The sequence below is a fragment of the Temnothorax nylanderi genome, unplaced genomic scaffold, assembly GCF_030848795.1.
Source record: "Temnothorax nylanderi isolate EJ_2023f unplaced genomic scaffold, tnyl_v1.0 TNYL_tig0259_pilon, whole genome shotgun sequence".
NCBI lineage: Eukaryota > Metazoa > Arthropoda > Insecta > Hymenoptera > Formicidae > Temnothorax > Temnothorax nylanderi.
The window spans coordinates 212,041-235,894 of record NW_027249321.1 but is presented as its reverse complement, the minus strand read 5'-3'; the positions used below and the strand labels follow the sequence as shown (position 1 = coordinate 235,894).

At 39.3% G+C, this 23,854-nt stretch overlaps 2 protein-coding genes across 2 annotated transcripts; both read left to right on the top strand.

Annotated features, from left to right (window-relative positions):
• Positions 1-159: 159 nt before the first annotated feature.
• Positions 160-2,488, top strand: LOC139780056 (uncharacterized). The gene is made up of 5 exons (XM_071718577.1): positions 160-328; positions 446-648; positions 822-957; positions 1,063-1,193; positions 1,377-2,488. Exons 2-5 carry the CDS (start codon positions 604-606, stop codon positions 1,728-1,730), a joined length of 666 nt encoding a protein of 221 aa, XP_071574678.1. The 5' UTR covers positions 160-328; positions 446-603; the 3' UTR covers positions 1,731-2,488.
• A 3,015-nt stretch (positions 2,489-5,503) lies between these two features.
• LOC139780055 (uncharacterized) lies at positions 5,504-10,623 on the top strand. Its single transcript, XM_071718576.1, has 10 exons — positions 5,504-5,791; positions 7,316-7,452; positions 7,616-7,855; positions 7,932-8,077; positions 8,163-8,229; positions 8,553-8,709; positions 8,922-9,217; positions 9,507-9,639; positions 9,748-9,878; positions 10,272-10,623. Exons 1-10 carry the CDS (start codon positions 5,728-5,730, stop codon positions 10,611-10,613), a joined length of 1,713 nt encoding a protein of 570 aa, XP_071574677.1. The 5' UTR covers positions 5,504-5,727; the 3' UTR covers positions 10,614-10,623.
• Positions 10,624-23,854: the final 13,231 nt, after the last annotated feature.

Here is a 23,854-nt window from a genome sequence, read left to right as displayed (position 1 = left end):
AATGATTATTTTCTGTTAATCAATTAAAAAAGAAAAACAATATCTTATATTTTGGTAACGATATTAAGCAGCTTATCGACAATATCTTATGTGACAATATATCTTTTGTTTCCAATTTATTCTGTTAATTTTATTTTGCAGAGTGTGTGGTATATAAAAAATGAGAAAGGTGAGTCACAAGGTAAAGGAAAAATTTTAACAAGATACTACGCAACGCGAAGGAAACTTATCAAGGCAGGCTTGATCAATGTGAAGGCTTCGACTGCTGAAAATAATAGTAAACTTCGTTTAACTTCGACTGCTGAAAATAATAGTAAACTTCGTTTAAGTAAGTTTTAGTGTTGTCAGAGATTAATTTAATAATATTTATATTATCTGATAAGAAAATGTTTTCAAGTAAAAAATATCATTTTTATTTAACATTGCATTTGTCTATTTTTTTTAGATGAGTTAAATGACGATGACATTGACGGATATGAAGAATATTTATTATGGTTGAAAAATAATTCTAATCCATGGGACAAAGTTAGTGACTACTGGTCTTTGACTTCTAAAAAACGACTTAAAAATTTTGCATCAAGTAATCAATCTTATCATGAATATATGGATCAGTTTCCAACTTTCTCTGATCCATTAGGCTATCTGTTAGTGAGTACATCACATTATTTTAATATAAAGAATACAAATCGTTATTTACTATTATAAATATATATTGTATTTTCTGTTTGTATGTATGTGTATGTATAATGTACGCGCACACGCGTATGCGTTGTACAGATACATAAATAATATATAATATAAATAACTTTGTTTTTTTTAAGCTGGAACAAGATTTTGAAATATTATATCCGGAATGCAATTTGAAATTTTATGTTGCTTGGCCAAAACTATCTGATTTTATATGTAACAAACTAAGTGCCAAAGCCAAAAGTCGTTTGAATCATGTCTTTACACCAGGTAAGATATTTAATTATGTCTAATTTATTGATGTGATTATACCAGTGAAGTGATTATATCAATTTATTCTTTATATTTTTAATACATCTATTCTTATTTCAACAGATGGTATCAAAGCTGCAACTCTCTATTTGATGCCTCATTTGTTTCCTGTGATTACAGTAAAAAAAGGAAAACTAAAAGATTGGAGACCTTCTAGAGAAGAATGTGAAGAAGCATTTCTTCTACATGTAAAGGTGAATTAAATTGACTTTCACTTTTATCTCTCTATCTTCCATATACGTTATATTTTTAATGATAAAAAATAAATATTTATATTATTAAAATAAAACTACTTTACTTACTTATATTATATTGTATTCTATTGTACTCTACTTACTTTTATTATATTATATTGATAATATCTTTATTTCTGTTAGACAATTGCAGATTTGAAAACAAAATTAGAAGAACGAACAAATAAACTACATCAGTCATTTGGTTTGATTTCGCAACCCATCGCAGTGATAGTTGGTCCATCTTTTGATGAAATCAGTCAGTGCTTTGTTTCAATCAATCAATTCAGGTATGAGGTAGAGTCACCATTGAAAGCCGTGGACTTCGTTTTCAAGTCATGTAATGCTCTAAACATTAAATATTCTCCCGAAGTAGGACAGCTCTTCATGTTTATACAGAGAGCTATATATAATATTAAAACTGTGTGGGATAAGCAAAAAAACTCTCAACTTACTACTAGTGTTCTTGCTGCAATTCAAGAATACAAATCACTTTAATTATAATTAAATAGAACTCATAATTAAGTGGTCCAGATAGCATCATGGCACGCGCATAGTGAATAAGATTGTGATGTTTTGGTTTTAAATGTTGGTTCGTACATTTCATGTACTGATTATGATGTTCCAAAACTAATATTTTAAATGCAGAAACAGATTTCTCTGACACTGATCTGCTGTGCAAAACTTTAATAATTTCTTTTAATAGCAAATACAATTTCCAAAATTCGTCATTATATGATTTTACACGATGCCCAATAATTATTCCAAAAAGTTTACAAAAGATTAACATCTCTCATGCTGTCATTTTAAGTTTGGTTTGAACTGTAATATTGGTGGTTTTGAGGTAAAACGTGGTACAGAATGGTTTTCTGTTAAACATAAAGATTTATTAGATCCTTTTCCTTTATTTGCTTATACCATGGCAACTGGTGAGCGGTACGTTATTTTACATCATCCCGTGTAACCTAACCTCACACTTTTATCTGAGCCGATAATTTTAATGTTTATTTATAACGCAAGTTATGTAATGTTAGTGTCTAGAACTTATTATAATAATATCGCAAATAAGTAAGTTTATTTTGTATTGAGCCTTTCGTATTAAGAGTTATAACAGAGCCTTTCGTTTCATTATAATTTTATTTTCTGTGCTTGAATATACATACCATATTTTTATATTTTGTGCCAAATTGTAGGTATGTGTATAATATATGTGTGTGTATAAGAGTATATAACATAATAAAAATATATATATATAAAGAAAATTTTTGCACTCATGTGTTTTTATTTATTCTCATATATATATATATCTATTTAGTAGATTGCAATAGATTGCAATCAATTATAGCTATCATTGACACCATTTTAGCTGTAAGAACTGCGGATCTACAACAATATTTGCAATGACAGCAAAACTTATGTCTCTTATAGCTAAATTATGTGCGCGCCACAACTAATTGTTGTAACATATTGTTGTCATAGCTATTCATTGCGATGTGTACAGTAGCTAAATGTTTGTGTGTTACAGTCATAAGCTTTCAGCTAATTAAAATAGATCTTGCAGCTAAAATTTTAGGTGTCCCTATATTACACCGTAAATTTAGCTACCATACCTTAATTTTAGCTATGGTGGCTAATCTTTTTTTTCCGTGTAAGTATTCGTTTTTTTATTCATTATACACACATTTTTTTATGCATACACAGTTTCTTGATTTATAGATTAGATATTCACTCGGCATTTACACCTGACGACATAAGAAGAGTATGTGACACACTTGACAATGAGTAATTATTCATTATTATATTGTAAAATATAACGACGTGTGTTATTATTAACATATTTTTCGAAAGATTTCTAATTACACCACATATTACTGGCCCGGTATGTTCCGGGAGATCGCGAAATACGTACGAAGTTGCCCACGGTGTTTAAAACATAAGGTCGCGCAGACTCGACCAGCGGGAACGTTACACGCCATCTCCGTCACCCGTCCGTGGCAACAGGTCACGCTCAATCTAATCGGACCGCTGCCACGGTCGAAACAGGGCCACACGTGGCTCCTGACGATGCAGGACCGCTTCTCCAAATGGCTGGAGATACGCCCCCTGCGCCGCACCACCGCCTCTGCCGTAACCACGCATATCGCCGAAGCAATTATATTCCGTCACGGCTGCCCCAACACAATACTGTCCGATAACGGCACGCAGCTCCGTTCCGACAAACTAGAGAAAATGCTCGCCGCACATAACGAATTTCCCACGATCACGACGGGGAAGGATCGAAGAAATCGATCCATGATCGATCCCCGACATACGTCGATCCCCAAATTCCCAAAAAATATATTATATTCAAATGTCTTTGTACATGCAGATGTATCGCGCAAGCAAGATGGTGCTTACGATACTGACAGATGAAATTAAGTCGGGCTGTGCAAAATGTAGCGGGCCAAACCGACTTTATTGGTCCTTCCTGTCCTTGCGTTTGCGATTCCTGTCCCTTCTTCTTCTTCTTCTTGTGGTATGGCCTTTACGGGTGGCCAATATGAAATCGGCTCACGCAGCGAGAACACGAACAAATTTGACGGCAGAAACTGCGTCATTTAGGTGAAACGTCGCGAGTTACAGCACTACGGCTGTGTATCAATTTATTCTTTCTTTCATATCTTGTTAATTAATATTTCACTCCTTGCCACTCACCTGTCTCTGTGTTTATATGAACTTGCTCCGCACATTCTCTTCGTCTACGCTCGAGACAAATTTTCCTATCAATATTTTCCTGACAAAAAGGAGGTAACACCTTTTTCATAAATGTGTACTATTACCACAGTTTCATCATATTCGTATATTCATATATTTTTAGCATTAAAAATAATGACTTGTATGTTGTTTTCAGATGTTAGATGATGTGAGATTGAACGAGTGGTTTCTTAACAAAGATAAACTTATCGACCCCCTCTTCGCGCAGACAAAGTCGGTTTGGGAGACGAAGAGTAAAAAATTAGCAAGGAAGTGGGTTACGTGGAATGTGTGTGTGTGTGTGTGTGTGTGTGTGTGTGTGTGTGTGTGTGTGTGTATCATATAGGAAAGTACCTGATTATCCTGGAGGATTTTTCGGTGGCAGAAACTGCGTCATTTCGGTGAAACGTCGCGAGTTACAGCACTACGGCTGTGTATCAATTTATTCACTTAAATTCACATAACGTTCGACATAAGTACGCTCCGATACACGCGCCGCATTGCAACCCGGTCGAGCGAACCAACCGGGTTGTAAAGACCATGATCTCGCAATACGTCGACAAAAACCACCGAAATTGGGACGAGCGTATTCCCGAACTTCAATTTGCGTATAATTCGGCACGACACGAAGCCACGGGCTACACCCCCGCGTATCTCATTTTCGGCCGCGAACCGATATCCCCGCTCAATCGAGAGACCGCCCCGAATACCGCTGCCGCCCCGCCGGACGAAACACGACGGCACCTCGAGGAGGCCTATGAACTCGTAAGAATACACCTGACGCGCGCGTTTTAGAGATAAGAAAAACATTACAATTTGCGCCGCCGACAATGGGCACCGAAAGTCGGAGAGTGGGTATGGAAATGCGAATACCCGCTCTCCAACAAAGCAGCCGCGTTTAACGCCAAGCTAGCGCCAAAGTTTCGCGGCCCCCTCGAGGTGCGCCGAATTGTCTCGCCGGTAATAGTCGATCTTCGCGACCGAAGCGGCAAATGGAGCCGCCATATACATGTACAAGATCCAAAACCCGCGCCTGCCACCCCCCCCACCCAACAACAACGAAAATGACAACGACTCCGACACCGAGGATAACGACGATAACAAGACGGATCCGGAGGACGATGACGAGACGGGAATATAAACGAAATAATTGCCCCACTCCGAAATTAACAATAATAAATACGGGCTCCGCAAAAGAGAGAGCACACACGCAGAAAAATGCATTAGTTGCAGTAACCATAAAATATTGGTAGCTCTTTTTTGGTTCCGGTAACTGTACGTTTTGTTGGGAGTACTATTAATGTTTAGTTGTCAAAGGGTATAAAGTTTGGTTGGCATTATGAGGTAACGCCTACCAAAATGTATGGTATGAAGCCGATCCCAACCAAACAGTTTAGTACAAGCGAATTTGCCGCCACGCGCTTCAGCGTCGCACGAGCCCCACGCTGCTGCGCGACGAGACAAAAGACAGGCAGCGACGAAAGCTTACTCGCTCGGCGCCAATAGCGATGCGTACGTGTTGATACGTGTCGTACGTATATAGACAGCATCTCGATTATCGTGTCTCTTGATACGTATTATTTCGCATATTTCGTGTGACGCGCCGTGGCTACCATTATAGAGCGCGGATCTATGTGCGTGGTTAAAATTTATCTGTCTCTAGCTAACGTGGGACTCGCGTTTCTCGCCAACCTCTGCAATTCGTTTATACATCGAAATTTTTATCGAAACGCGTCACAAAAAGTGGTTAATGTGAAGGAAGATGAAGACTATTTCCGATTACCTCAAAGAATGGAATCTTGAGAAGTATATTCACGTATTTGAAGGTAAGTAAACTGTAAAATCGAAGTATATAATTTCGCGTTAAGTATTGTATGTAATTTCGCGTTAAGTATATGGTATGTAATTATTCGGGAATATTCCAATCGTCCTCGAATCGAGGCGTTACATTTGTTTCGGGTGGAGCATGTGCCTTGATAAACACGCCGCGGCCGATCACGTGAACATCACCCGTGTGGCACGCGCCCTTTCACGTTCGACTATCGGTGCTCCACATAGCAACAATTCACGAATATGATCTTTCTATTTAGCTGTAACGGGCGTCGCAAATAATTTGGCAATAATTATTATACAATATTTAACGCGGGCGCCAAGGACACGCGAGATGCAAGACGCAACGATAATACCGAAGTATTCCCGCCAAAGTACGCGAAGATCTTCCGAGATCCGACGCGACACTTTCCCTAAAATATTACTTGTAATAAACTCCAACGTGAATCGCACTTTACCCGAAAAGTCGGACGCCACACGCAAGGAGCACCGGGCGCAAAACTTCTGTTACGCGACGAACACGCGATCACGACGACATATATACAAGTGACTTATATAGAGGCTCATAAGAGAGCCGACGCAGGATGTTTTGTGCAGAAAAAAAATTGTATTTTACTATATTATCTTACACACAGCGTCCCTGTAATATTTAGACCATCTTGTAAGGATCTAAAAGTTTATCATATAAGTTTGTCACACGTTTCGGTCGACAATTCGACCCTCCTCAGTGAGAATAATATCTTCGCCAGTAATTGCAAACGAAAATCACCCGAGATTTTCTTTTCAGGTGATTTTTTTTGTAATTACGATCGCTACGGACTGGCGGAGGTATTATTTTCTGACTCCATATACCAACCTCGGCTCACCGCACAGATGTATCAGTAACATGAGTATCGAGGTTTTTCTCTTTTTTGTATTTTATAATACTGATCGACGTAATTGTTATTTTCGAGACTCCGAAAATGCGAAATACTTTTGCGAATGACATCGTATCTCTCTTGTACGCCTCTGAACAGGCGCTATGTATTGCGCGAACAAACTTACTTCAACAAAATTTGCTTACCTTATGTCCCTGAGGAGAGTCGAATTGTCGACCGAAACGTCTGACAAACTTATATAATAAACTTATAGATTCTTACGAGATGGCCCAAATATCACGGGCACGCTGTGTGTAAGATAATATAGTAAAGGATAATTTTTTTTTCTGCACAAAACACCTTGCGTCGACTATTAGCAACTATATATACTTTAATTTTATATCTTTGGAGCCTTATTTTTATCTTTTTTTTTAAATTAAAACTGAATGTTTAGTATTTAGGAGTCCTGGCTATTATTGACAGAGTGTAACATGCTGAGTCGTTATTTAATATCGATTATAATTATAATCAGACTTTTTACGTTCTATTTACTTGAGTTGTTTTCTTAGAACTTATATTTTATCTAAAATCTCTTGTTGCAAGTTTCTCCCCATTGCACTCATTAGTCATTCATCCTCTTATTTGGTCTTTTCTCTCTAATAGATGAGGAAATTGATAACGAAGATTTCTTGGACTTGGCTCCTGAAAAAATAAACCAAATATTCCCTAAAGCAGGACCATATTCACGGTTCATGAAAAACTTTAAAAAACTCAAGGAGGAAAACGACAATGACTTTGCAGTTAGTGAGAGTTTATATTTAATTTCCACAATATTAATGCACTTTAGTATGATTAGTTTCTTTTTTTACATGAGATTATAAATGCCCTGTTCCCTGAATATGGCAAGCTGACATTAATAATCTCTTTTTCCTGTTTATTATTATTATTTTTTTTTACATCTAGGCAATCTTATCATCTATTGAGAGTGTTCCATCAAACTCCGTCTTCGAGGTTTCTGTGATTCAGGATCTTGTTACAGAGACAGCAAGTGCAATTCATACTTGCCCTGAAATCGACCCATTAAATGAAGTTAACAATACTCGACCACAAATTATTGACCCAACACCAGCACCCTCAAATGAAGATAATCTGTCTGAGCTCTCGATTTTGGAAATTAACAGGATTCCATCTGTTGCAAAGAAGGTTATTGCGATCTTTTCCACTTAATTTTGTTTTTTAAATTTCTTTTGCATTAATCAAGTGGTATTCTTTCTTACAGTCAAGACTATATTCCCTTCTTATGTCCAAAGTTAGTGGAAGGACAATTATTAGTTCTTACGAAGCAGGTGGACTCAATGAAAGCAGTCGCCGAAAGTTGGCGGCACTTGTAATTGAAGACGAACTGGGTGGCGATATACACATGAAGTATGCATGTAGCTTTACGTTAGTTATTAATGTGAATTTCTTGTCTGCTTTAAATTTATTAACGACTGTTTCTTGTCTTTTCCAGGATAAAAACTCAACGCTTCCTTGCCCTGCGGGATGAAATTGTGTCAATATTTCCAGAGGAAAGTAAGGTGTGTCAAAACATGTGTGATTCTAACCAAATGAACATTTCTCTCTCTCTCTCTCTCTCTCTCTCTCTCTCTCTCTCTCTCTCTCTCTCTCTCTCTCTCTCTCTCTCTCTCTCTCTCTCTCTCTCTCTCTCTCTCTCTCTCTCACACACACACACACACACACGCACGCACGCACGCACGCACGCACGCACGCACGCACGCACGCACGCACGCGCATACACACACACACACACACACACACACACACATTTAACACATTACTTAAATGTTACCCTACCTTTAACTAACATATTTAATATCCTTTTTTTTCTTTCTTTTTTTAGGAGGTCTACTACGTTCCCTACGAAAAAATAAACGGAGTTAATTATCTCGCCAGAGGAAAACTACTGGATAAGTATTACAATCTTGTAAAAACACTGAAAAGGTCAGGAGTAAACCGAGGCAGTTGCAGCAGTGAAAATAACCCTGCGAATGAACAAGGTTAATTCCTGTGTTATCAAGTAGTTTATTATCCGTTCACTCGTTATATAAGATCTCAACATCTCGAGTACTCGCAACTCGTCGCGTCGCGTAAAAGAATCACGGTCGGTCTCGCTCCGCGTGTACTTGGCGCGAGACACTACCTGTCTCTTGATTTTTTTCTCTCCTTATTTTTGAAACTATTGTACAATCTCAATTCAAATTGTTTACAGATGTTTCCGAGATAACTACTGAAATAATATCCAAATCCCTTCGATGGTTAGCCGTTTGCGTAGAGCCATGGCAAATGGTGGAGCATCACTGGGCACTAACATCCAAACACCGAATGAAAGAACTTCAGGCAGCTGTTCCCACAAATTCAGACCTGTCCAAGACTCGGAAAGGAGCTAAAAGGTCTAGGCAGGATGCAGTTGAGTTGAAAAGGAACTTAAAATTGGCTGAGGAACAAAGAGTTTCAAACTATATGACTCAGTACCTCGCTTTGTCCCAGCCATTGGGTTACACGCTGGTAAGTTTTTGTATATTTTGCATTTTTTGTTATAAATTTGAGAGATGCATGAAATATTCCTAGCAAAATTTCTATAAATAATATTTTAATGGAGCTGTACTGTGCCTTCACCTTGTTTCTGTTCAGAACTTGTAACTTTTGACAAATCATGTGGATGTGCAAGGTATTAATTATAAACTTTATTCCACATCTTTGTTTGAATGGAATTTAAATAATTTTAGTAGTTGAGATTTTAATACAATGTAGATAGAAGTTTTCCAAAAATTCAATTATGCAATTGTTTCACCAGCTTGAGACAGATTTCAACCTGCAATATACGGATGCTGCAAACCGCCTAATAGATCTGTGGCCAGAATTCAAGGTGAAACTTGTTAGACTTTTGATCTCCAGCCGTAGTGCTGAAGATGAGGAAGAAATTGAAGGTATAGAAAGTAATTACTACTTCATCGCTCCTTGCAAGTTCAGTATTTACAAATTGTAGTGAAATGTACTGAACTACTTTATTGTAATCTTTCATTTACTCTCACCAGGTGCATCAGATGCTACAATTCTAATGAACTTTGCCCAAGTGATATCTCCTAAAAACATAATTGAGGATGGTTTTCCTTTGTGGCGACCTACAAGAGAAGAAATCCAGGAAGGCTTCTTAGTGCATGTTCATGTATGTATTTTTATTATTAATATTATTGTTATGTTTATTACCATATTGAGTGCAGGAAGTCCTTCTAGACACATGCTAACTGTTTGAAATTAAACTCGACACGTTAATATCCGATTCTGTCCGAACATAAACGCCATTTTTTAACTATGCCTGACACACACAGAAAGTTGTGAAGATTTGAACTTCTGACAAAGAAATACTATATTTTTAAACCTTGTGAAATTGGTTTTACTAGTTGTTATATTTCCCATTTGTTGCATCTAAAATTTAAGTTCAAAGTAAAAAGAATTGTTATCTGTTTGCTTCAAAAGTTAACTTTTTGGTGAGAATATCTTTCCTCTTTGCATCTTTTGTGGTTTCACTCCCATATTGATTACAAATCTTTGATTTCAGACTGCAGGGGATATTAAGCCAGTGCTATCACGTCTCAGGGACAAAGCTTTGGCTCGGGAGGACACTGTGCAGCCATATCCAATAATTGTGGGACCATCACTAGACAGAATCACAGATTCATATCTTGTGCTTGACAGCAAGCTGTACTCAGTTGAATCTCCACTTCGTGCAGTTGATGTAACATTCAAAGCCTTTTTTGCGTTACATGCGAAGTTCCCCAAGCACGCAACTCCTTTGTGGTTGATTCTGCAGAAAAGTGTTTATGGAATCAATACTAAATGGGACAATATGAGGAATTTCCCTGCTCTTCCTCCTATAATTACGAAACTGAAATGTCAGTAAGTCAACTATAAACTGCTGCACCTCTTTACTTTGAAAGGAGTATTTTATTACTTTGTTTTTTTTTTACATTTTTGTCTTCAAAGAGATTTCATTGAATGTTTTATAGTTTAAGTAGGTATAGGTTAAGTTCTATTGCTATATCTATTGGTATAGTTTAAGTAGGTATAGGTTAAGTTCTATTGCTATATCTATTGGTATAGTTTAAGTAGGTATAGGTTAAGTTCTATTGCCAAAGGCTCGCTTAGTTAATATGTTTCAGCTTTTGATATAATTACTTGTTCATTTGTACTGCCAGAGTGAAAAGTACCTTTTATATATTTTATGTTTTTTTCCCTTATTGTTTCTCAAGATTATTGTGCTAGATTATTTTCCACCCTTGGGAACTTACTGCTCGTTAACTTTGTAGTACTTACTGATTTTTGAAGAGTTTACTAGCCACTATGCCTGTGTGTAGCAAGTGTAAGGGTGTACTTCCCTCAGTGAATGGTCTATTGTACCATTACTCAATAGTGCATAAGTTGCAAAGGAGTAATACATTTGTTTGTTCTGAGTCAGGTTGTCTAAGAAGCTTTAGTAATTGGACTAGGATACGTAAACATTATGTTTTGTTTCATAAATTTGTACCTTTCGCTCCTAGTGCTATTTGTAATTTACCGGTACAAAATGCTGAACCGGTTGAACAAATGGATGTAACTCGGAAAGAAGATGATTTAGTAATGAATCCCGCTGATGAGCCTATAAGTTCTGTGTTTTCTAATAAGGATTTAGAGAAGATTTTGTTGAAACAAGGAAGTATATTTATTTCCAAGTTGTATGCCAAATCAACTCTCCCTAGGAGCATTGTGCAGGAATTGCTTGAGGATACTCAGGAACTACTTGCAAATTCTGTTTCCATAATTAAGGAGGTGTCAAGTTCATTAAAGGGCAGTAATCTAGAAGCTGAGAATGAGGTGCTATCTATGTTGGATACCTTAGCTAATCCTTTTAATAAGCTGTCATCCGACTATCTTAGGCTTAAATATTTTGAAAACTCTGGTGATCTTATTCTTGCTGAAGATTACATAGTTGGGGAAAGAGAAGAATACAAAAAAGGAGAAAATAGAGTTGTTATTCAGACAGTGCCATCCAAAGCCAAGCATATACCTTTGAGAAAAACACTTAAAAAGTTTTTAGAATTTCCTGGGGTTTTGTCCACTATTCTCACATACTTAGGAAAACTGCAGAGTGAAGATAGAGTTTTTTCCAATTTTGTTCAGGGGGATTTTTGGAAAGACAAAGTGAAACATTATAATCAGGAGCAGATTGTCTTGCCTCTTGTCTTACATTTTGATGATGTGGAAATCAATAATGTTCTTGGATCTCACACTGGTGTTAATAAACTCGGTGCAGTGTACTCCAGTATTCCGTGTCTGCCACCAGAGCATGTTTCACTACTTGAGAATATCTTTCTTGTACTCCTCTTTCACTCTGCAGACCGGGCAAAGGAAAGGGGTAATGAACGTGTCTTTACCATACTTGTTGAAGAACTAAATTTTCTTTCAAGAACAGGAATAGTTGTGAACACAGAAAGAGGAGAGGAGAGAGTTTATTTCATCCTTAGCCTTATTTTGGGTGATAATCTGGGCCTTAATCAAATTCTTGGTTATAGTGGGAGTTTTTCTGCCAACTTTTATTGTAGAATTTGTAAGAGCGAGAAAGCAGAATGTGAATATATTTGTAAAGAAAATCCTGCTCTTCTCAGAACCAAAGAAAATTACATGTCTGATGTTAATGAAGGTATGGCAAAATCTGGTGTCAAAGAAAATTCTGTGTGGAATCAAGTTGATCATTTTCATGTTACTGAGAATTATGCTGTTGACATTATGCACGATTACGAGGAGGGCGTCTGCAAATCTGATATGACCCATATTCTGTTCTATTTTATCAAACAAGCTAAAATTTTTACTGTTGATGTTTTGAATGATAGAATTAATTCTTTTAATTATTTGGCTAATGGCATAGCAAACAGAACTCCCACTATAACACAAGAAAATATTGATAAGAAACATTTGATGATGTCTGCAAGTGAAATGCGCACTTTTGTCCTGTGCTTTAGCATGTATATTGGTGACCTTGTACCACTGAAAGACCGTGTTTGGCAATTCTATCTGACTCTGCGAAGTATATTTGATATTGCATTTGCCAGAACTTTACGGAAGGAATCTGTCAAAATTCTTGAAGTCTTAACTCAAACTCATAATAAAGATTACTTAGATTTGTTTCATGGAAAAATAACCCCTAAGTTTCACTTGATTCTTCACCATGCTCGTATCATAGCCAAGTCTGGGCCACTCCCCCTTATTAGTTCGATGAGATACGAAGCTAAGCACAGGGAAAGTAAACAAAGTGCAGCTGTCACTAGTTCAAGGCGACATATAACGCACACTTTGGCAACAAAGCAGCAATTGAAGTTCTGCTATAGGTCTATTGCAGGAAAAGGTCTCACAAGCAGGTTAGAAACAGGCCCATGTGAACTTGTTGATATTTCTTATTGCAAAGATTATATTCATTTTAATGAATCTGTGCCTAATAATTTTCGTAGCTCATGTGTAAGTGTCCCATGGGTGGATTATAAAGGTACTAAGTATGCAGAGCATAGGTGTGTAGCTGTGAGTGTGAATCACGAGTCACTTCCAGTGTTTGGTGTTATCCGTTACATTTTATTGACTGAACATGGAGAAATTTGTCTAATTTCCAAGTTGTTGTCAACTATAAGTTATGAACCTGATTTGTATGCCTACTCAGTCTCGGAATGTGATCAATGGCGCTGTATTGAGATAGAAGATTTGATAAGTCCTTTCCCTGTAATTTATTGTACTATGGCTAACGGCTTTTCCTATGTTACTTTGAAGCAGTCGCTGTAATATACTCGTACTGTGGGTTGATTTCACAGTCTCCGATTAATGTGATCCTCCGATTAAACTCACTCTGCATCTATTTCTAACTGTCCCCCTAGAAAGAGACGAAGAGTGAGTTTAATCGAAGGATGAAGTTAATCGGAGACTGTGATATCGGCTCTGCGTCTTGCATTGTGGATCGACTTTGTTCCTATGTTATATGATGTAACATATTTAAATGATCATTAATAATTTTGTAGTTTTATTTACTATGTGTATATATAGTTTTGAACCAAATTCTGTTTACTTCAGTCTCGTCTTCACTGGTCTTGCATTGTCGATCCACTTTGTTCTTAATGTTCCTATGGTTTAATGTGACATATTTTTGTAACATTTGCAAATCTGTATGATTTTAGTTTTATTTTATTTGCAATATGTATAGTGTTAAATTATATTCTGTGAACTTAAGTCATAACTTTTTATTGCTGACAAATTTTATGTATTTTATAATATATGTATACATTCACCATTTATTTGAATAAAAATTGTTTCACGTAATTAAGTTTTCCTCTATTATCAATCATTCCTGCACAGTATTTAAGGGTAAAAAGGATTCTCAGTTTGGTTCAGTGAACCAAAAATACAAGTTTATATATTTGGTAATAAGAACAAACTAATTTGGTTATAGGTACCAAACATTTAATACGCAGACAACCAAAGTACATTAGTTGAACAAATTACAACCATAAATTATGGTACTCCACACTAGTTTAAGTTTAGTAATGACAACTAAATTAATTGGTTATTCTTCAATACAACCAAAAGTGTGTTAGCCTTAACCAAAAATTCGTCAACCAATTATTTTAGTTGTTACAACCAGCGTGTTTCATTGGGCCATATACAACCAAAAATTTCTGTTGTTTTAACCAAATTTTTGGTTTCCACAACCAAACACTTTTCTGCGTGCAGACGAGCCATGGAGACCGACCCCAGCGAGTCTACGGTAAAGGACGATATCCTAACCGAAATTAACAAAATTCTCGCCGAGCCCGCAGAATATGATCCGGCCTGCTCGGACATCGGGGCTACCTGGACGAGGCTCTTCGCCAGAGGGTCCGCCGCCTCCGCCGCCATCGCCGAAAGCACCGGACCCGCAGTCGCACCGCCGACACGAAAACGCGTGCCGGCGATCGGCTGTGTGGTACAAAGGTCCGACGAGCAGCAACGGCGAAAACTGGAATGGCTCACCACCCCGCCACATCCGCTGAGCCACCGAAGGATGCCGCCGGCCAAACCAGCGACCGAACCTCCGGCACCACCACCAGCACCGGCTAACAGGCCGCCGGCCCCGGCAAGCCACCCGCCGACCACGACTATCGGCCCACCGGCACCACCGCCAGAACCAGCCACGGCGAGGCCAACCAATCCGCGCCGCCTCCGCCACAACCAGCTCCGGCCGACATACGACCCCTGCGGGCAGAAGGGTCCCAATTGCCGTCCCCGATCCCGGTGGAAGTGAAGCCCGGGCACATTATATGGGAGCCCCATTTCCACGCTCACGTCTCCCGGCAACATAAAATGCGGTCAGGAGGCAAACGATGGCACATCCGGTTCAACCAAACGGAAACCGTACGCACCATACGGGAGATAAAGCCGCAAACGTAAGCCGCCGAATTCGCGCCTTTTATAGGGGAGGGGTGATGTAACGATGCGCCCCGTAAAACGCATCGTTCCGGCCGGACAATAAGCCGAGACCGCCCGGCCGATCATCCGCCGGGCGAGGAACGGGCACGGTGTGCCCATTTTATTTTTAATACTTTTAATGTTAGGAAGTCCGTGAACGGACTTACCGCGGGAACCGTCTCGGAGCGCCGAGCGGTGCCGAAAACGACCGGAGACCGCCGAACGCAATCGCGGCGTCGGGACGCCGTAATATCCGACCGCTCCACCGCTCTATCCCGGCGCTCGCGATTGCCGTCGCGAATACCCCCGCCATTCCGAAACACCGCCGCGGGTATATAAACGCTCGATTGTTAGCAACAATTCGATTCCGCGACAAACCAGCGCACCGATCACACCGATCCCAGCTCCAGCATCCGCTTCTCCAAAGCTAGCCAGTTCGGGGGTAGAGAGATTCTCTGTCTCCACCGAGTGCGTCTCGGCGACCGACTAGTTTCCACCTCGTCTACAAGGCTATCCAACCGGGGCGGGTAGAGAGATTCTCTGTCTCCATCGAGTACGTCTCGGCGGATACCTTCTCGATCAAGCCGCTTGCAGCCTTCCGCCGGGGGTAGGGCCACCGTACTCTGCCTCCACCGAGTGCTTCTCGGTGGTCGGCTCGCGCTAGATCAATCCTTCCGCCAATCCGCCATCCGAGCGGAATCCACGCGATCTCATCGCCGCGTCCGCGCTTCGCGCCGTTTCTCCACGCGCCCCGCTCCGCGACGCCGGAAAAACCGGCTCCGCCCGTACTAATAGATTGTCACGCGATTCGGCACACGAACTTCCGAAGGAACCGGCTCCGCCCCGTACGTACCGCGCTAATAAGCCAATCGGAATATTTACCTCGCGCCGCCCGCGACGAATCGACCATCCGTCACGATCGTACAATAAGCGTACCCGGCCGCTAGTGCCATCCCGCGAGAATTATAATCACGCGCGTCTTTTCTTGTACCGCGCCGGCTTATCTTTCGTAGATACGCGTGTATCACGACACTGTACACTACGAGTATTTATTACTGAATAAAATCCTTTCTTGGAAATACGCGTACCTCAAGACTCTGTACATTGCGAGCAGTCATTACGTTATAATAAACTTGCTGTTATTAAAGCATAATATAAATGTAAAGACATTGTAAAGACATTGAAATGCAATCAGCAACCGATAGATTTGTCGACCATAAAGTCTATAAAGAAGAAACTTGAAACGAAGTACAGCGATCCGTGGGAGTGCGTCAACGACATGTGGATGTTATTTGACAATGCCTGGCTCAAGACTTCGCGAGTCAACAAATACTTCACCGAGCTCTCAAAAGTGTTCGAGCAGGTATTATACTTTACATATGCTTCATTTTGCCACTACACGCCTTGCATCTGTTCCTCCGCGCCTCCTTCGAACCCAGCCACGCCGCGAGCTAGATCCGCGTATCGAAGTCAGGTTGTTTTATGGCGCCTGAACAGGGACACGACCGTAAGGAACAGACCCAGGAACACGACAAAATGAATTAGCCGAACGAAACAGACTGAAGCTAGAGAATGAGAAATATAAAAATGATCTGGCTTACAAATAAAAACGCAGTGCAAAAAATTGAGGGATTTCGTGATTACCACGTTGGCACATATCAATTCGAGTTGGGAAGAATGTGAGAAGGGGTATTATTATCGGCTTAATAAAACCGATCTGATAAACGAAATGCAGGTACTCGGGCTCAGCACCGAAGGCAACCTCGACGATCTGCGGTGACGATTGAGCGAGTTCATCGACGAGAACCCCGAGATGTTCGAAGCGAGAAACACCCTCCACTCCCCGACTCTAACGCTACCGTCCGATATTCCGGCGTCACCGGTGACGGTAATCCCCGCCGACCCCCCGAGTAATACGCCCACGCAGATCATGAATCAGATGCGGAAATGGGGGCTACATTTTGAAGGGGAGGACTCGTGGGCCTGTCTGGAGCGAATAGACGAACTACGGGCCGCATATGAGTTTTCCGACGCGCACTGGCTCCGCGGCTTGCCCGAATTACTCCGAGGGGATGCGCTGCTGTGGTGCCGAAATAACCGCGAAAACTGGGATAACTGGGCGGAATTTATAGCCAACTTTGAAGATACATTCCTGCCGCGGCGATACCGGCTGCAGTTAGTAAACGAGATCCGCGACCGCGTACAAAAGGAGGGGAAGCCGTACATAAAATACGCAACACAGATGCTTGCACTTATGCGTAGGGCAGGGGGCTACTCGACCGAAGAACAGGTCGAGCAGCTCTACGAGAACCTGCATCCGGACTATCAAAATCGCATTTGGCGAAGCGATGTTTATAGTCCCCGGGAGCTGCAGCAACGGACCGGCGAGATCGAGCGATTAGAACAGAATCGAAGGAAACGGACCACCGCGAAAACCGCCGCCACCGACCCCCTGGTCACCGCCGCAGTTTATAACAGAAGCAAGTGTTGCTGGCGCTGCACGTGGGCACACGCGCTTCGACTGCCGACGCCCCGCCCGGAAATTTTGCTCACAATGCGGCAAGGACGGCGTCCTGACAAAGGACTGCCACCCGCCGTCGGGAAACGAAACCGGGACCGCGGAAACTCCTACCGCCCCCCGGTCCTCTCCGTAAAATTCACGCCCCGGCCGCACCTGAAAACGCGTATCCGAGACCACCCGCTAGACGCCCTGTTAGATACCGGCTCGGACATCTCGTTTGTCAATACCCAGGGGGAATTGGTACATCGGATCGACATCGATCAGACGTCGATGGCGTCTACAGCTTTCCCAGATCGAAATAGCAAATCAGATCGACGTCGATCAGACGTCGATAGCATTTATAACTTCGATCGATTATATATATATATATATATATATATATATAGGTTTAAATTGAAATATAGAATATTAAAAAATTAAACTGGTCTTAAGTTCTATCTATCATAAATAAACCATTTGCCTAACAGCGGTTCAATCAAATAGCATCTGCCTAGGAAAATAGCATTTGACTAGGAAAATAGCAAGAATAAATGGTGAAAGCTATTTGGCCAGGCAGATAGCATTTGCCTAGTCAGAAGCTATTTTCCTAAAATAACCATTTGCCTACGACATATATATATACATATATTAGGGTGATTCAAAAAAACCTTCTTCTTTTATTTTTCGCGACGCACCCCAAAATATCAAAGCTTACCTAAAAAAAGAATTTTCCTCAAAAATTGAGCAAAATCGAACAAGTTTTAGAGGTCGCTACCAGCGACTTTCAATATTTTCGATTAAAAAATTGGTTCTTTTTCAAATGTTTAAAATTGCATAACTTTTCGAGTTTTAATGATAGAGGCATGAAATTTTCAGGGAATCTTCGTCAATTCATGTAGTTTATGAATATCGAGTTAGAAAATTTATTTTCGGAAACAATTTTTTTACGTTTCTTTTGTTTATAATAACAAAATAATTGTCTATAACAAATAGGCGCCAGCGATCTGGGACATGGTTTTGACTTTAAATTACATCTAGGTAATCCAAAAATACATTTTAATAACCAAATGGTTGAACATCGGTGAATTTGTTGCTGAAAATTTGTTTAAACAACAAATTCAAAAAACCACGTTACCCGTAATGTAGAAATAACGCATGTCATAATCTTTATTTAGGTGTCTGTATTGCATTCCAACTTTTGTTGTCAAATTTAAGTTGATAGAATAATAAATTATCCAAATGCTACATATTCAATAATTTTTTGTTACAACATCAACTTCTTTTCTGCCTAATACAATAACACCATTCAATTTTACGAATTGCAATTGTTTTTTTACTGCGACTCATATTTGTAAAATGGATAGATTAATAACAATGCTACTTTTTTTGTAATTTGTCATAATAATTTTATTTTCAAAGAACAATATTATAACTTACGACAAGCGTGAAAACCGAAAATTGGAGACTGGGTATGGAAGCGCGAGTACCCACTCTCCAATAAAGCCGTAGCATTTAACGTGAAACTCGCGCCGAAATTCAGAGGTCCCCTCAAGGTGCGACGTATCGTGTCCTCCGTAATCGTGGACCTGCGCGATAAAAGCGGAAAGTGGATCCGACATATCCACGTTGAAGACGTTCAAGACGTTCAAGACGTTCAAGACGTTCAAGCCGCGCCAGAACCCCCCCCCCCCCCCCTCCAGGCGACGAAACCGAGGAAGAAAATGCCGCCGAAACCGACAGCGAGAGCAACGGCGAAACCGACGCCGAAAACAACGTCGACTCCGACGACGACACCGAGGATGACAACGGAGTTTGAAACATCGCCTCGTGCCCCCCCTGACACCCGTTAAACAATAGAGACAATAACGATATAAACGAACCCCGCAAACGAATTGACACACTCGAGTCTTAACTTCCGAGATGGAGACATCAACGGTGACGAAAGACATCCTCGCCGAGATCGACGAGCTCCTCGCCGAGCCCGTCACCTACGACCCGGCTTGCCCTGATTTCGGAGCGACGGTGGACGAGGCTGTTCGCCACGGGGTCCGCCGCCTCCGTTGCCGCCGCCGCGTCTCGAGACCCGCAGCCGCTCCGCCGACACGCAAAAACGTGCCGACGGTCGGATGCGTGGTCCAGAGGTCGGACCACCAGCAGAGGCAAAAGCTGGAATGGCTGATGACTCCGCCACCGCCGATGCCGACTCGCCGCATCACAGCAGCAGCCTACCTCGCCCGAAAAACGATCGCCGCTAAGCCGACGCCGCCGCCGGTCGCACCACCGGCCATACCGCCTGCCGCACCACCAGCCGCGGAGGTACGGGCACTCAGGCCCGTAGGCTCACGACTACCACCGAAAATCCCGGTACAGGTGGAGCCGGGCCACGTTAACATGGTGCCCCATAATGCCGCCCACGTCACGAGGGAGTGGAAGACCACCGAGAGAGGCTACAAATGGCACGTGCGGTTCAACCACGAGGGAACCGTCTGGAAAATCCGCAAGTTACCGGCCAAACCGAAGGCCCGGCCGACTTGAAGCGCCAAATTTGCGCTCTTAAACGAGGGGGGGGGGGGTGATGTAACAATGCGCCCTGAAATGCATTGTCCCCGGCGAACATCAGCCGGATTCCGCCCGGCCGAATATTCGCGGGCGAGACAAGGCACGGTGTGCCCCCTTTTTTTTAAGTTATTTAATAGATCATCCAAACTTGATATTCATATCGCCTAATTTAATTGGCGCGGATAAATTATATCAAGTAAAATTGCTCGCAAAGCACATTGCAAACGTGCGATCCAAATATTATTTAATCACCAGTATAAATTATAATCACATGTGGTTACATAAGAGATTTATAAATAAAGTAACTGCTCGTATGTCAAAATAAATAGAAATAAAGGCCAACAATCTATTTTACAATAGACTCCATAGATATTTATATATATATACAATTTTACAATTTAATAGTCGAATGCTCTCATGTAAGATGTGACTCCGGATGGCTTTGTTATTTACCATCGAGAAAAATTTCCCGGCTCGTACTTTTTTACTTCATTACCTTTAATTTTTTGCGCGACCGTATGTAATTATATAATTTATTTTTTTCGGCTGAAGAAGACACTGTGTGTTCGAAACGTCCCGTCATATATATGTATGTATTATTAAATTTAATTTGACATCTACTGTTGTGCTCGATTGTTGGCCTTTATTTCTATTTATAAGAGATTTAGTTTTTTCCAAATTAAATTGCTCGCTCAGCATATATATTTACTTATATTTACATTAAATGTAATATTTATATCGCCGAATTTACCAAAACTCCCAAGCTCCCCAAGCTTGACGACCAATTTCAAATTTAATGTCTCCTCCGAAAGATAGCCCAGTTTCTCCGCACGAGCCCCACTCGTGCGGGGGGTGCAGTTTGGAATATAAAAATTCCTGTGATCAGGTGGACTTGAACCCGGTTCCTCGGAGTTACGAGTCTGGCGCTTTACCACAAGACCACACTGCCGACGTAAAAGAAAGAGAACTGAGGAAGTACGGAATAATCCGGAAATTGATTTTAATGTTCGGAAAAAGTTAAAATCCGATGATGCGCTATTTATATATAATTTTATTCAGAGGCATCCCACATGTCAAAAAGATTAGACAATTCTGTGAAGAAATTGAAAATGGAATAGATTTGATTGATAGAGATACTGCATTAAGTACTTTTATTTCTGCAAAATCAACACGCTATAAATATAATATTATTCGTGACGTCACCAAATTTAGATTTAGAGCACTACCTAGTTATTATCAAATTCAATTATCGAAAAAAGATTGTTCTCCACAGGGAGAAACGACAGAAATTTCTGAAATAGGTGTTAAAGTCTCTCTACAAAGTCTTTTGGATCATACTGCTTTTAGATTCATTAAACTGCTACACGGAGAAAATTGCTACGGTTGTTACAACAACATTCTCTATGATTGAAAAAGAAATGTATGTGAATTCAAGTTAAATTGATATTACATTGAATGTAGCTGTTAAGATATGCTCATTTATACAGTTTTCATAACCGTAGTTCTTACGATACGTGACATTCGGTTACAATACCCTCGTATATGGTTGCCTCAACCAAAGGATTATTGCTATCTCTCTTATGTGGTCTGCAGCACAAATATTATGGTTGAGAGATCCATAAGATATAGCTGCACGGTACAGCACTGAATCACTGCATGATTGAGAGTTTAGTTCCATTGCGCGCGCAAAAGAATTTCTGCATAGAATAAAGTGGATTTGATAAGGATGTTTTAACTTTATAAATATACTTTTTTCATAAATATATTTACGAACACAAAATTTCGTAATGAGCCGACACTGGTTTCTGACATTCACCCGACATTAAGAAATATTATATCATATATCCAATTCAAAATTTTATTACTCTTTTTAAACTGAATTTGTTTCTTAAGATGATTTTTGAAAAATTATATATTTGCGCTGGTACATATGTAGACTATATATAACACTTACATTAAATTAAGAAGTAGTCTACTACGTAAGGCAGTTGGCTCACGATCCAGAGGTCCCGAGTTCGAATCCCACCAAGGTAAGTGTTTTTTTCAAATACGAGAAAATATTTATAATCATAGACTGCATCTTAAGAAACAAATTTAGTTAAAAAATAGTGATAAAATTTCGAAATAAATAATTTTTTTTGTCGGGTGAATATTTGTTGATTATGGTTGTAACATCCATATATTATGGTTGCAACATCCATATAGTAGCTACCCTCACTAAGGTTAGGGCAACCATATAGGTCACTTCCAGAGTACTATGGTTTCCATAACCCTTTTGTACCCGAGAAAAAATGATTAGATATAATCACATATGATTATATAAAATCGACATTAGATATAATTAGATATAAAAAATGGCCCGATATAATTGTATATAATTGTATATAATTGTATATAATTATATATAACCACATATAATTATATAACCATATATGGTTATATATAATTGTATGTGGTTATATGTAATTATATACAATTATATCGGGCCATTTTTTATATCTAATTATATCTAATATCGATTTTATATATAATCATATGTGATTATATCTAACATAATAAATATTTTATATATATTAAAAAAGAATTCTGTTAACTTCGATTAAGGAATAAAGCATTGATAAATTTAGTGTATATTTTTTCAAAAGCTAGAATCAAAAGTGAAATGATTTACATATAACTTGGCGCTGCTTGGCGTGAGATACTGCCGTGTCTCTTGATATCATTCTTATACCATTGTTTGTCAAATTTTAAATACGAGAAATAAATCCTATCGGATGCCATCTATCGGATAATCCGAATTTAAGTTTATATATGGTTATATATAATCATATATAATCTACATGGATAAATGCTTAATTCTTATATATATACTTTATATATAAATTATATGAACTTATATATAATCATGTCAAAATGTATGTGAAACTTTTTATATAATATATATATTCGATAGGATTCGTTTCTCGTATTTAAAATTTGACGGACAGTGGTATAAAAACGGTATCAAGAGACACGGCACTGTCTCATGTCAAGCAGTGCCAAGTTGTAATATATGGAATAAATTATTTCACTTTTGATTCTATAGCCTTTGAAAAAATATACATCTTAATTTATCAATGCTTTATTATCGAAGTTAACAGTTCTTTTCCAATATATATTGACTATATATGGTCATATATGATTATATATGATTATACATATATAATTATATATAATCATATAGAGACAAAATTCATATATAATTGCATTATATATAATCATATATATTTATATATAATTATATATAATTTTTTTTTCCCGGGCAAGTTCCATACGCACACATGACCTGCAATATTATTTTATAATACTGAATTATATAATATTATGTAACGAATTTTTGAATTTAATATCTATAATATATATAAAAACAATTCAAATAAATTTTTAAATTTAGGATTAAATATCTGCAGCATATATGATGACTTGCGAATCTATATCTATACAGATATAGTGCTATATCTGGTTGTACATAGGACAAGATTAGTCACATTAATATATCTGGCTATATATGACTTCATATATAGTTGTATATAATGCTATATCTAGTTATATGTAGGGTGCACTACTCATATATCATTTTATCT

Coding starts and splice junctions, on each gene's coding strand:
- LOC139780055 (XM_071718576.1), top strand. CDS start 5,728: ATGAAGACTATTTCCGATTACCTCAAAGAATGGAATCTTGAGAAGTAT. Junction 7,856..7,931: donor TTCCATCTGTTGCAAAGAAG/GTTATTGCGATC, acceptor TCTTTCTTACAG/TCAAGACTATATTCCCTTCT. Junction 8,230..8,552: donor TATTTCCAGAGGAAAGTAAG/GTGTGTCAAAAC, acceptor TTCTTTTTTTAG/GAGGTCTACTACGTTCCCTA.
- LOC139780056 (XM_071718577.1), top strand. CDS start 604: ATGGATCAGTTTCCAACTTTCTCTGATCCATTAGGCTATCTGTTA. Junction 649..821: donor ATCCATTAGGCTATCTGTTA/GTGAGTACATCA, acceptor GTTTTTTTTAAG/CTGGAACAAGATTTTGAAAT. Junction 958..1,062: donor GAATCATGTCTTTACACCAG/GTAAGATATTTA, acceptor TTATTTCAACAG/ATGGTATCAAAGCTGCAACT.